This window comes from Phocoena sinus, chromosome 4, assembly GCF_008692025.1.
Source record: "Phocoena sinus isolate mPhoSin1 chromosome 4, mPhoSin1.pri, whole genome shotgun sequence".
NCBI lineage: Eukaryota > Metazoa > Chordata > Mammalia > Artiodactyla > Phocoenidae > Phocoena > Phocoena sinus.
This window is the reverse complement of record NC_045766.1, coordinates 127096666-127111013: the sequence shown is the minus strand read 5'-3', so window position 1 is coordinate 127111013 and position 14348 is coordinate 127096666. Positions and strand designations below refer to the sequence as shown.

General features: G+C 37.9%; 1 protein-coding gene across 9 annotated transcripts in view; it reads left to right on the top strand.

Moving 5' to 3' along the window:
• The window catches only part of APP (amyloid beta precursor protein), a 283417-nt gene that overhangs the window by 111936 nt on the left and 157133 nt on the right, over nucleotides 1–14348 (top strand). For all 9 annotated transcript variants that reach the window (XM_032629779.1, XM_032629776.1, XM_032629785.1 and 6 more), the window contains 2 exons: nucleotides 714–826; nucleotides 2904–3097. In XM_032629779.1, the coding sequence (XP_032485670.1) occupies nucleotides 714–826; nucleotides 2904–3097 (307 nt within the window). The remainder of the gene's footprint in view (nucleotides 1–713; nucleotides 827–2903; nucleotides 3098–14348) is intronic.

Sequence of the window (14348 nt, the reverse complement as noted above, 5' to 3'; positions counted from 1 at the left end):
ACAAACCTGCATCCCCTGCATCGGCAGGCGGACCCTCGACCACTGCGCCACCAGGGAAGCCCTAGATATTTTTTTAAGAAGTAAAATTTTATGGATCTAGTTGAATTTCTCTGTTTTCCTCTGTGATTCCATACACTTGAAAAGTAACCATTACTTTAATTAAATTTCTTGATGATCAAAAATAAAATAAAAACACTAAGCATATATTAAAAATAATAATAATACACATATGTATATATATATATAGATTTTGTTTGTTTAGGAAGTAGAAAAATGCTAAATTTTCTATTAGCTTACAAAGAGATTAAAATGTCCAAGAAAGAGGAGTGGACAATCATTTATTTTGATTCTTCCCAGTGATTGCCTAGGCAGTGTCAATCTGTCATTTTTTAATCCTTGTTGCAATTGAATGACAATTTTTTGTATGATTAATTTGCAGTCAGAGATTCATACTAGTTAAGTTAAAGTTTCACTTAAGACATGTAGGAAGTATTTTAACCATCAAGGTAATGTGACAAGGAACTTGGCTGTTTAAGGAAGCAGGACTCAACATTCTAAACGTACTAGTCTTTCCTGGATTGATTACTTCACCATTCTAAAAGCCGTATAACCTCTCTGAAGTTCTTTCAGCCCATCTTTCCTTGTTACTGTCACTGGGATAAGACCCTTGGGATGCAGACGGGATGACATGAAGCTGTTTTCCTTTCTTGCAGTTGGTGAGTTTGTAAGCGATGCCCTCCTCGTTCCCGACAAGTGCAAATTCTTACACCAGGAGAGGATGGATGTTTGTGAAACCCACCTTCACTGGCACACCGTTGCCAAAGAGGTACCAACCCATTCATTCTTTCTACTTTTAAAGTGAAGACTTCCTAGGAACTATGCACAGTGACATTTTAGAGGGTATTTGGAGGCAACAGCTGTGTTGATAAATATGTTTTTTAAATTATTATTGTTAAAAATAAAAGACTTCATGAATATTTTAAGAGGATATCTTGAGGCAACAGATGTGTTGATAAATAAGTTATTATTATTTAAAAAACCATCCATGAGTATTTTATATTTAGTTAGATTTGTTATGTCTATGCCATGTTTTATAATTTAGAAACTACAATTTTATACTCCCTATAAACCTTAAAACATACCTTTAAAATTTCTTTTTAATTTATCTCTTGTTTTCTTTTGTCATATACCAAGTTTTCAGGATTTAACCTTTTTCTCTATTATCTGTTTGGGAATACAGTGGTAGAACAATAGCTTGTCCTGTACCAACCTGAAAGCTACAGTTAGAAAGCTCAGTTTCTAAGTTGTGCCACCCAATTTTGTGTTCACCATGCCATGCTACCACCTTCATTAATCCATAGTAGATGAGTCTATGGCACCAATTCTAAGCTTTGCTAACCCCTGCTTTTGGCAAAGCTGATAAGAGACATAAAAAAATTAGCATAAAATGTCACCTTTTTTGAGGGGGGGCCGTGCCACGTGGCTGGTGGGATTTTAGTTCCCCCACCAGGAATCAAACCCGGGCCCTCAGCAGTGGAAGCGCAGAGTCCTAACCACTGGACCGCCAGGGAATTCCCCAAATGTCACTTTTTGATATTACTACCTTCAAAACTGCTTTGTCCCTTTGATATATTATGAGGTTTTTCTAGTAAATTTGTATAGTATTTTTGTAATGCGATCAGTCTCCTAGAATTAGCCTACTTCATCTAGCTCAGTGGTTCTCAAATGGGGTCAGTTTTACTCCACATCCCTTCCCAGAAACATGAGCCAATGTCTGGAGACATTATTGCCTTAAGGGGTGGTACTACTGGCATTGGTGGCCAGAGACCAGAGCTTCTGCTAAACATTCTTCAGTGAACAGGACAGCTTTTCCTCTCCCCTTGCCCTGAAGAATGATCTGGTCCAAAATGTCAATGACACTGAAGTTGAAAAACCCTGATCTACCTTCATTTAAACATTGCATCATAGCCTTAACACTATTAGGCAGAAAACACCACTTAAGATTCAGCATTAATTTTGCCTTTTTTAAAATAATATGTTTTAATTTGCTGGCAAGTGACCTTGTCTTTACATAAAAATGTTTAAGAGCAGATATTAAGAAAACAAACTAAGTAATTTAAAGCCCAGTACCCATCTGATAACGTCATTTTTCATTTCTTCTTGAGTTTAAAAACTTTTTTTTGTTGTTGCTAAGAAACAAAATGACTCTAATTCCTATGAGGTCAAAATACACTTGTAAAATTTCATTGTTTACCTATGTGTGTTGAATTATCATCTGTCACCGCTGGATGCTTTCAAAGCTTTATGTTAATTTAAATGTGTGGGAATTTAGCAAATCCCAGGAAAGCAAAAGGATATTGAAGGAGAAATCTCTACTGACTTTAAGTTCTGATTCATAGCAGAGGATAATTTCTTCTCTTCCCAGGATTGTTATTTTGGAAGTGATCCAAGAAAGTTAGAATTTCTAGAATGGGATAGGTCTGAGTGAGAGAGGCTTCCATACATAAGGGAGGTAGAAGTGGGTTGGGGGGATATACATGAAACTATCACTACTTCCTGATATGCTAATGAAGCCAGAAAGCACTGATTCTCTGATAACTATTCACAATGCAGCCTCTTCTACACCTTAGCTCCCAATTAGTTTCTATTCCTATTTTTAAATTAATTTCTATAGTACAACAACATATACTTATTAAATAAGTAACAAAGTTAAAAATTAAGGATACCAAAAAAGCCTGTGCTAAAGAAACTCTGTTGTAAATCCCCTCGAAAAGCAAATGATTCTTTCCATTGTGAAATTGGTTCTTGATACACTGGGCCTGTGTGATGTTATGATTGAGATTTTCCTACAGTGAAGCACATCTATTCCAGTACTCTCACCGTTTTCTCCTTACCTTTTGTAGACCTGTAGTGAGAAGAGTACCAACTTGCATGACTATGGCATGCTGCTGCCCTGTGGAATTGACAAGTTCAGAGGGGTGGAGTTTGTTTGTTGCCCACTGGCCGACGAAAGTGACAATATTGACTCAGCAGATGCAGAGGAGGATGACTCGGATGTCTGGTGGGGTGGAGCAGATACAGACTATGCAGATGGGAGGTAAGGTGGCCTTTATGTTTGGTCTTTTGTAGGTGCCAGAACATCTAGCACATAGTTTTATTTCTTCTATAAATCTATCTATCTTTCTGTTTCTCATTTAAATAATCTCTGCCCACTCCTATCAGATTTTGTTTTTATGGAAAAAAAATCTAACCATGAGGTTCTGTTCTGGTTATGGCCTACCATTTAATTTTAGTATAATTGATCAGCCATCACTGAGTTAATTTTAATTATTTTATTTTACTCTCAAGAGTTGGGATCAAAATTCCACTGATATTATAATAGGTCACTGGTAATACTACAGAGAATTGAGATCTGGGTGAACGACATGGCATTTTGTTTTGGTCTGTAATTTAGAAATTTGCAGGGGGGATTTAGGAATCATTTCATCACTCATTAGCTAAAACTGAATTTTTGTTAAGAAAGGTTTGGTTTTGTTTCTGTTATTGTGGGTTTTTGTTTTTTGTTTTTGTGGGGTTTTTGTGTTTTGTCATCTTTTCCTATATAAATGAACTCAGAGACAAACTTAAACATTTGCTAAAGTTCTTTAACTGGGAGGGACCTTCAAGATGGCAGAGGAGTAAGACGTGGAGATCACCTTCCGTCCCACAAATACATCAGAAATACATCTACCTGTGAAACAACTCCTAGAGAACACCTACTGAATGCTGGCAGAAGACCTCAGACCTCCCAAAAGGCAAGAAACTCCCCACATACCTGGGTAGGGCAAAAGAAAAAAGAAAAAACAGAGACAAAAGAATAGGGACAGGACCTGCAGCTCGGGGAGGGAGCTGTGAAGGAGGAAACGTTTCCACACAGTAGGAAGCCCCTTCACTGGCAGAGACGGGAAGTGGGTGGGGGGGAAGCTTCGGAGCCACGGAGGAGACACAAAAACAGGGGTGCAGGGGCAAAGCAGAGAGATTCCTGCACAGAGGATTGGTGCCAACCAACACTCACCAGCCAGAAATGCTTGTCTGCCCAGGCGCCTGGGCAGGTGGGAGCTGGGAGCTGAGGCTCGAGCTTCGGAGGTCAGATCCCAGGGAGAGGACTGGGGTTGGCTGCGTGAACACAGCCTGAAGAGGGATAGTGCGCCACAGCTAGCTGGGAGGGAGCCCAGGAAAAAGTCTGGAAATGCGTAAGAGGCAAGAGACCATTGTTTTGGGGTGCACGAGGAGAGGGGACTCAGAGCACCGCCTAAACAAGCTCCACAGACGGGTGCGAGCCGCGGCTGTCAGCGTGGACCCCAGAGATGGGCATGAGATGCTAAGGCTGCTGCTACAGCCACCAAGAAGCCTGTGTGCAAGCACAGGTCACTCTCCACACCTCCCTTCCCGGGAGCCCGTGCAGCCCGCCACTGCCAGAGTCCCATGATCCAGGGACAACTTCCCCGGGAGAACACACGGCGTGCCTCGGGCTGGTGCAACATCATGCCAGCCTCTGCCACTGCAGGCTCACCCTGCATTCTGTACCCCTCCCTCCCCCCGGCCTGAGTGAGCCAGACCCACTAATCAGCTGCTCCTGTAACCCCACCCTGTCTGGGTGGAGAACAGACGCCCTTAGGTGACCTACACTCAGAGGCAGGGCCAAATCCAAAGCTGAACCCCAGGAGCTGTGTAAACAAAGAAGAGAAAGGGAAATCTCTCCTAGCAGCCTCAGGAGCAGCGGATTAAATCTCCACAATCAACTTGATATACCCTGCATCTATGGAATACCTGAATAGACAACGAATCATCCCAAAACTGAGGCAGTGGACTTTGGGAGCAACTATAAACGGGATTTACTTTCTGCATCTAATTTGTTTCTGGTTTTATGTTTATCTTAGTTTAGTATTTAGAGCTTATTATCATCGGTAGATTTGTCTATTGATTTGGTTGCCCTCTTCCTTTTTAGTTTATATATATATATTTTTCTTTTTCTCTTTTTGCAAGCGTGTATGTGTATGCTTTTCTTATGATTTTGTCTGTACAGCTTTGCTTTTACCATTTGTCCTAGGATTCTGTCTGTTCATTTTCTTTTCTTTTTTTTTTTTTAAGTATAGTTTTTAGCCCTTGTTATCATTGGTGGATTTGTTTCTTAGTTTGGTTGCTCTCTTCTTTCTTACCTGTTTTTTAATGTTTAATAATTATTTTTTAAGAACTTTATTTACTTTATTTTACTTTTTTCTTTCTTCCTTTATTCTTTTTTCTCCCTTTTCTTCTGAGCCGTGTGACTGACAGGGTCTTGGTGCTCTGGCTGGGTGTCAGGCCTGAGCCTCTAAGGTGGGAGAGGCAAGTTCATGACATTGGTCCACCAGAGACCTACCAGCTGCACATAACTGGCTACACATAATATCAAACAGTGAAACCTCTCTCAGAGATCTCCATCTCAATGCTAACACCCAGCTCCACTCAATGACCAGCAAGCTACAGTGCTCAACATCATATGGCAAACAACTAGCAAGACAGAACACAACCCAATGAATCAGACTTACACACTGAGGACAGACACCAAAAACAATGTGAACTACGAACCTGTAGCCTGCAAAAAGGAGACCCCGAACACAGTAAGTTAAGCGAAATGAGAAGACTGAGAAATACACAGCAGATGAAGGAGCAAGGTAAAAACCTATAAGACCAAAAAATGAAGAGGAAATAGGCAGCCTACCTGAAAAAGAATTCAGAGTAATGGTAGTAAATATGATCCAAAATCTTGGAAATAGAAAGGAGAAAATACAAGAAACATTTAACAAGGACCTAGAAGAACTAAAGAGTAAACAAACAATCATGAACAACACAATAAATGAAATGAAAAATTCTCTAGAAGCAATCAGTAGCAGGATAACTGAGACAGAAAACAGATAGGTGACCTGGAGATAAAACAGTGGAAATAACTACTGCAGAGCAGAATAAAGAAAAAAGAATGAAAAGAGTTGAGGACACTCTCAGAGACCTCTGGGACAACATTAAATGCACCAACATTCAAATTATAGGTGTCCCAGAAGAAGAAGAGAAAAAGAAAGGGACTGAGAAAATACTTGAAGAGATTATAGTAGAAAACTTCAGGAAGTGCAAAGAGTACCACACAGGATAAATCCCAGGAGAAACACACCAAGACACATATTAATCAAACTATCAAAAATTAAATACAAAGAAAAAATATTAAAAGCAGCAAGGGAAAGGCAACAAATAACATACAAGAGAATCTCCATAAGGTTAGCAGCAGATCTTTCAGCAGAAGCTCTGCAAGCTAGAAGGGAGTGGCAGGACATATTTAAAGTAATGAAAGGGAAAAACCTACAACCAAGATTCCTCTATCCAGCAAGGATCTCATTCAGATTCGACGGAGAAATTAAAACTTTTACAGAGAAGCAAAAGCTAAGAGAATTCAGCACCACCAAACCTGCTTTACAATGAATGCTAAAGGAACTTCTCTAGGCAGGAAAGACAAGAGAAGGAAAAGCCCTATAATAATAAACTCCAAACAATTAAAAACTGGTAATAGGAACATACATAGCGTTAATTACCTTAAATGTAAATGGATTAAATGCTCCAACTAAAAGACATAGACTGGCTGAGTGGATACAAAAACAAGACCCATATATATACTGTCTAGAAGAGACCCACTTCAGATGTAGGGACACATACAGACTGAAAGTGAGGGGATGGAAAAAGATATTCCATGCAAATGGAAATCAAAAGAAAGCTGGAGTAGCAATTCCCATATTAGACAAAATAGACTTTAAAATAAAGACTATTACAATAGAGAAAGAAGGACACTATATAATAATCAAGGGATCAATCCAAGAAGAAGAAATAACAATTGTAAATATTTATGCACCCAACATAGGAGCACCTCAATACATATGGCAAATGCTAACAGCCATAAAAGGGGAAATCAACAGTAACAATCATAGTAGGGAACTTTAACACCCCACTTTCACCAATGGACATATCATCCAAAATGTAAATAAATAAGGAAACACAGCTTTAAATGATACATTAAACAAGATGGACTTAATTGATATTTATTGGACATTCCATCCAAAAACAACAGAATACACATTCTTCTCAAGGGCTCATGTAACATTCTCCAGGTTAGATCATATCTTGGGTCACAAATCAAGCCTTGGTAAATTTAAGAAATTGAAATCATATCAAGTATCTTTTCCGACCACAGTGCTGTGAGACTAGATGTCAATTACAGGAAAAAATCTGTAAAAACTACAAACACATGGAGGCTAAACAATACACTGCTAAATAACCAAGAGATCACTGAAGAAATCAAAGAGGATATCAAAAAATACCTAGAGACAAATGACAATGAAAACATGATGACCCAAAACCTATGGGGTGCAGCAAAAGCAGTTCTAAGAGGGCGGTTTGTAGCAATACAATCCTATCTCAAGAAACAAGAAAAATCTCCAATAAACAACCTAACCTTATACCTAAAGCAAATGGAGAAAGAAGAAGAAAAAACCCCAAAATTAGCAGAAGGAAAGAAATCATGAAGATCAGCTCAGAAATAAATGAAAAAGAAATGAAGGAATTGATAGCAAAGATCAATAAAACTAAAAGCTGGTTCTTGGAGAAGATAAACAAAATTGATAAACCATTAGCCAGACTCATCAAGAAAAAAAGGGAGAAGACTCAAATCAATAGAATTAGAAATGAAAAAGGAGAAGTAACAATGGAACCTGCAGAAATACAAAGCAAGATTACTACAAGCAACTATATGCCAATAAAATGGACAACCTGGGGGAAGTGGACAAATTCTTAGAAAAGCACAACCTTCCGAGACTGAACCAGGAAGAAATAGAACATATAAACAGACCAATCACAAACACTGAAATTGAGACTGTGATTAAAATTCTTCCAACAAACAAAAGCCTAGGACCGGATGGCTTCACAGGCGAATTCTATCAAACATTTAGAGAAGAGCTAACACCTATCCTTCTCAAACTCTTCCAAAACATAGCAGAGGGAGGAACACTCCTAAACTCATTCTACGAGGCTACCATCACCCTGATACCAAAACCAGACAAAGATGTCACAAAAAAAGAAAACTACAGGCCAATATCTGTGATGAACATAGATGTAAAATTCCTCAACAAAATACTAGCAAATAGAATCCAAACGCACATTAAAAGGATCATACACCATGATCAAGTGGGGTTTATCCCGGGAATGCAAGAATTCTTCAATATACATAAATCAATCAATGTGATAAACCATATTAACTAACTGAAAGAGAAAAACCATATGATCATCTCAATAGCTTCAGAAAAAGCTTTTGACAAAATTTGAACACCCATTTATGATAAAAACCCTCCAGAACGTATGCATAGAGGGAACTTACCTCAATATAATAAAGGCTATATATGACAAACCCACAGCCAACATCCTTCTCAATGGTGAGAAACTGAAACCATTTGCACTAAGATCAAGAACAAGACACGGTTGCCCACTCTCACCACTATCATTCAACATGGTTTTGGAATTTTTAACCACAGCAATCAGGGAAGAAAAAGAAATAAGAGAAATCCAAATCGGAAAAGAAGTAAAACTGTCCCTCTTTGCAGATGACATGATACTATACATAGAGAATCCTAAACATGCTACCAGAAAACTACTAGAGCTAATCAATGAATTTGGTAGAATAGCAGGATACAAAATTAATGCACAGAAATCTGTTGCATTTCTATACACTAATGATGAGAAATCTGAAAGAGAAATTAAGGAAACACTCCCATATACCATTGCAACAAAAAGGATAAAGTACATAGGAATAAACCTACCTAAGAAGACAAAAGACTTGTATGCGGAAAACTACAAGACACTTATGATAGAAATTAAAGATGATACAAACAGATGGAGAGATATACCATGTTTTTGGATTGGAAGAATCAACATTGTGAAAATGACTCTACTACCCAAAGCAATCTACTGATTCAGTGCAAGCCCTATCAAACTACCAATGGCATTTTTCAGAGAACTAGAACAAAAAATTTCAAAATTTGTATGGAAACACAAATGACCCCCAGTAGCCAAAGCAATCTTGAGAAAGAAAAATGGATCTGGAGGAATCAGGCTCCCTGACTTCAAACTCTACTACAAAGCTACAGTAATCAAGACAGTATGGTACTGGCACAAAAACAGAAATATAGATCAATGGACCAGGATAGAAAGCCTAGAGATTAACGCACGCACATATGGTCACCTTATTTTTGATAAAGGAGGCAAGAATATACAATGGAGAAAAGACAGCCTCTTCAATAAATCATGCTGGGAAAACTGGACAGCTACGTGTTAAACAATGAAAGTAGAACACTCCCTAACACCATACACAAAAATAAACTCAAAATGGATGAAAGACCTAAATGTAAGGCCAGACACTATAAAACTCCTAGAGGAAAATATGGGCAGAACACTATATGACATAAATCACAGCAAGATCCTTTTTGACCCACCTCCTAGAGAAATGGAAATAAAAACAAAAATAAACAAATGGGACCTAATGAAACTTAAAAGGTTTTGCACAGCAAAGTAAACCATAAATAGGATGAAAAGACAACCGTCAGAATGGGAGAAAATATTTGCAAATGAAAGCAACTGACAAAGGATTAATCTCCACAATTTACAAACAGCTCATGCAGCTCAATACCAAACAAACAAACAACCCAATCCAAAAATGGGCAGGAGACCTAAATAGACATTTCTTCACTAATATACAGATTGCCAACAAACACATGAAAGGATGCTCAACATCACTATCATTACAGAAATACAAATCAAAACTACAATGAGGTATCACCTCACACTGGTCAGAATGGCCAACATCAAAATATCTACAAACAGTAAGTGCTGGAGAGGGTGTGGAGAAAAGGGGACCCTCTTGCACTGTTGGTGGGAATGTAAACTGATACAGTCACTATGGAGAACAGTATGGAGGTTCCTTAAAAACTAGAAATAGAATTACCATACAACCCAGGAAACCCACTACTGGGTATATACCCTGAGAAAACCATAATTCAGAACGTCATGTACCACAGCGTTCATTTCAGCTCTATTTACAATAGCCAGGACATGGAAGCAACCTAAGTGTCCATCGACAGATGAATCGATAAAGAAGATGTGGCACATGTATACAATGGAATTTTACTCAGCCATAAAAAGAAACTAAATTGAGTTATTTGTAGTGAGGTGGATGGACCTAGAATCTGTCATACAGAGTGAAGTAAGTCAGAAAGAGAAAAACAAATACCATATGCTCACACAAATATATATGGACTCTTAAAAAAAAAATGGTTCTGAAGAACCTAGGGACAGGACAGGAATAAAGACGCAGATGTAGAGAATTCACTTGAGGAGACGGGGAGGGGGAAAGTTCATCTGGGATGAAGTGAGAGAGTGGCATGGACATATATACACAATCAAATATAAAATAGATAGCTAGTGGGAAGCAGCCGCATAGCACAGGTGCTTTGTGTCCACCTAGAGGGGTGGGATACGAGGGTTGGGAGGTAGACACAAGAGAGAGGAGATATGGGGATATATGTATGTATATAGCTGATTCACTTTGTTAAAAAGCAGAAACTATCACACCATTGTAAAGCAATTATTTTCCATTAAAGATGTTTTAAAAAAATGTTCTTTGTCTGGGTTTGTGATTTTTAAGAAATATATTTTCATATTTTTTTCTTTGGAATCTTAATTCCATAACTTATAGACTCTTTTTTTAATTAAAGGCAAACATTTATAGTCAGATCATAAAATTATAAAATCAGCAACTTTTGGTTAGAAAGGCCATCTGGTTCAGCCATCAGTTTCATCCTGTCTCATCCCCCAAAGGTGATGATGACATATCACTTCACTTTTTCCTTCAGTATTTTCTCAGATGTTCCCTAGTGTTACAGATTTCCAAATAAAACATTAAATATGAACTTAAGACTTATAATAATAAATATAAAGTTTTCTGATTTTTATATAGTCAGGCACAGATTTTTTAATAACATTTTGTAGAATTTTAAAAATAATTTTACAGAAGTACAATCTATTTTACAAATATATAAGAATCTATGTACACTGAGGTACCCTAGTTTTCATTTCTTATCAGTTAATAATAGAGGCTTCTCTGATGACTCTTGCCCAGTTTTATCATGACTCTCTTGTTTGTTAAGCTCTTTTGTGTTTCCTCTTTACACGGTTTAGAAAAATTGAGTTTAATGTAGCAAGCATAAAGCTAAACAAATTCTAAAGATCGGGAGAAAGAAATAAGGCATAAGTTAACTGTATGCTTACAATATTTCTTTATGTTTCTAAGAGATGAAGTTAAATAGTATAAATTCTTCTTCTCCCGTGGCAGGAAACATCAGTGAGAGTAGGACTGGCCAGTGGGAAATCTTCTGAGCATTGCATTCTGGTCCATGGCTGGTCCCCTCACCTGTGTTCCATGTGCCAGGTGTAGAAATGTCCATTGGTTTGGGTTTAATTGCCAATTTGTCTAAAAGTTGGAGTTGCTTACTTATTATTATTTTTATAGCTTTTTCCTATTATTCCTCAGTCATATCTGGATTTGAAAGTTTAAGGGTGACTTATTGAAATGATTCTTGTCTTGTCACCGGGGGTCTTACTATATGATGCCAATGCAATCAGTATTAAAAAGGAAATTTGAGGTTGTTCAGCCATTTTCTTTATTCCGGTCTGTTGGATACTTGATCACTTGTTACTGAATTGACTCTGTACTTAATAAAGAACCCAAATAATGGTGAGTAAACCAAGAAAGCTCCATGACTGCTGTTAAAATCATATGGAGCTAGCTGTGTACTTGTAACCCTGTATCAAGGTTAGTGACCCGCCATTCATGATGATTTATATATAAGGGACTTTTATAATTAAAAATGGGTGTTTGTGCTTTACCTGAGAGTGACAGACTTTTGTCAGGCCCTCCTCCACAATTAACATATCTTTTGTCTTTTAAAACCTAATTTTTATTGTGAATAGATTTCCATGTGTTTTGATCTTTTCCTCCTACACTCCTTCCAACTTACTGACCTAATTGAAAGCATTACTAACATCATATCTTATGAAATAGTTCTCAATGGCCCTTTCTTTTCCTACACCCCGTCTCACCATTCCTGGTAAGAGACCCACAGGGCTTCCCATTCTGGCCTCAAGTCCCTCATTTATTTATTGCCATCAGTCAGTAACTGTACCTTCTTTTATACCCCTCTCTCTGGTTATGCGACTACTATATGCCTTCTTTGTTACAATCACCAAACTGTAGGGCACTAGTATACTGTTCTTTAACACTTTTTTTCCTTTTAATTTATTGCATTACCTATTATTCGGGCAACTACACAATTTGTTGTTCAAACCAAATTTGACACTAGGACCACAGTCTTAACTAAAGGACTTAGACAAAACCAGGTCATATGGTCACCTTGCCTATTTCTGTTTTCAGTTATATCACTGTTCAAATTGACATTCAGTTGAAATGTAGCTGGCTTTTCCTAGTCACCTTCATTTATGTGCCATCTCTGCTGTCTGCAACACAGTCATCCCTTGAACTCTGTCATCACTAAGAAATGCTGCACCTACAGGGTTTCCAGATTTGACAGTACTCTCTAAATATGATCTTCTGATCTTAGACCGACAACACTAATTATGTCCTACTGATTTCACCCTTCCCTCATAATAATCACCTCCCCAATTCAGACTTTTAGTCCATTATCCTCTTTCTTTTTTTGGTTCTTTCTGACCAGGATGGACCCAATGGATAACCGTTTTTACATATTCATTTGAATATCCTGGACTTATTGATACCCTTCACATTTTCTGAAGATATTTTCATCAGTCCTCCATATTTGGGAAAAATTAATTTCTCCCTTTAACTGCTTCTTAGTTTTCTAAGGTTGATGTATCATGTCATATAACCCCACCAGTTAATTCCATTTCTTATTCATGCTGTAACATCAGCTGGGATCTTAATGTTACTAGATACACCGAATTATCACTATTTGATGACCTATCACCTTCCACATAGCAATTGATCCAAGCCAACTCCATTCTCCTTGGTTCTTAGCATCACTCTCCTTCATGCTCCTCAAATGACCCCTTCTCAGTCATCGGTCATCCATTGTGAATTTCTGCATCGTGGTACCTGCGATTGGGTAGGTGCTTGGTTCATGTTTGTTGAATAAATTAATGAATTTTCTCCTCTACCTCAACATCTCTTTCTACCTTCCTCCATCTCTTGGTTCCCCATCATCCCTTTTATGATTATGTTATATCTACATACTTGATCAGCTCCACTTCCTGTCTTGGATTTTTAAAAATTTATTCAAGATTATTTTTTAGAATAATTTTAGGTTTACAGCAAAATTGAACAGAACGTACAGAGATTTCCTGTATACCCCCTGCCCCCACACGTGCATAGCTTCCCCCATCATCAATTTTGCCACCAGAGTGGTACATGTGTTAACAATCAGTGAACCTGCATTGACCCATCATTATCACCCAAAGTCCATAGTTCACTTTAGGGTTGACTTCTGATATTGTACAAATGGGTTTGGACAAATGTGTGATGACATGCATCTATCATTTTAAGTATCATACAGAGTATTTTCACTAAAAATCCTCTGTGTTCCACCTATTCATTTCTCCCAACCTCCCAAACCCTGACAACCACTGATTTTTTTTATTGTCGTCATAGTTTAACCTTTTCTGGAATATCATATAGTTGAAATTGTACAGTGTGTAGCCCTTTCTTGTTGTGTTCTTCCACTTACTAATAAGCATTTAAGGTTCCCCCATGTCTTTTCATGGATTGATAGCTCATTTCTTTTTAGTGAGGAGTAATATTCCATTGTCTGGATCTACACAGTTTATTTATCCATTCACCTACTGAAGGACACCTCTGTTGCTTCCAAGTTTTGGCAATTATGAATAAACACCTGTGTGCAGTTTTTTGTGTGACTCTAAGTTTTCAACTCCTTTGGGTAAATATTAAGGAGCTCAGTTGCTGGATCACATGGTAAGAGTCTGTTTAGTTTTATAAGAAACCAACAAACTGTCTAACAAGTGGCTGTACCATTCTACCTTCCCACCAGCAATGAATGAGAGCTTCTGTTGCTCCACACCCTTGCCAGCATTTGGTGTCATCTGTGTGCTGGATTTTGGCCATTCTAATAGGTGTGTAGTGGTATCTCATTGTTTTAATTTGCATTTCCCTGGTGATATATGATGTGGAGTATCTTTTCATATGTTTATTTGCC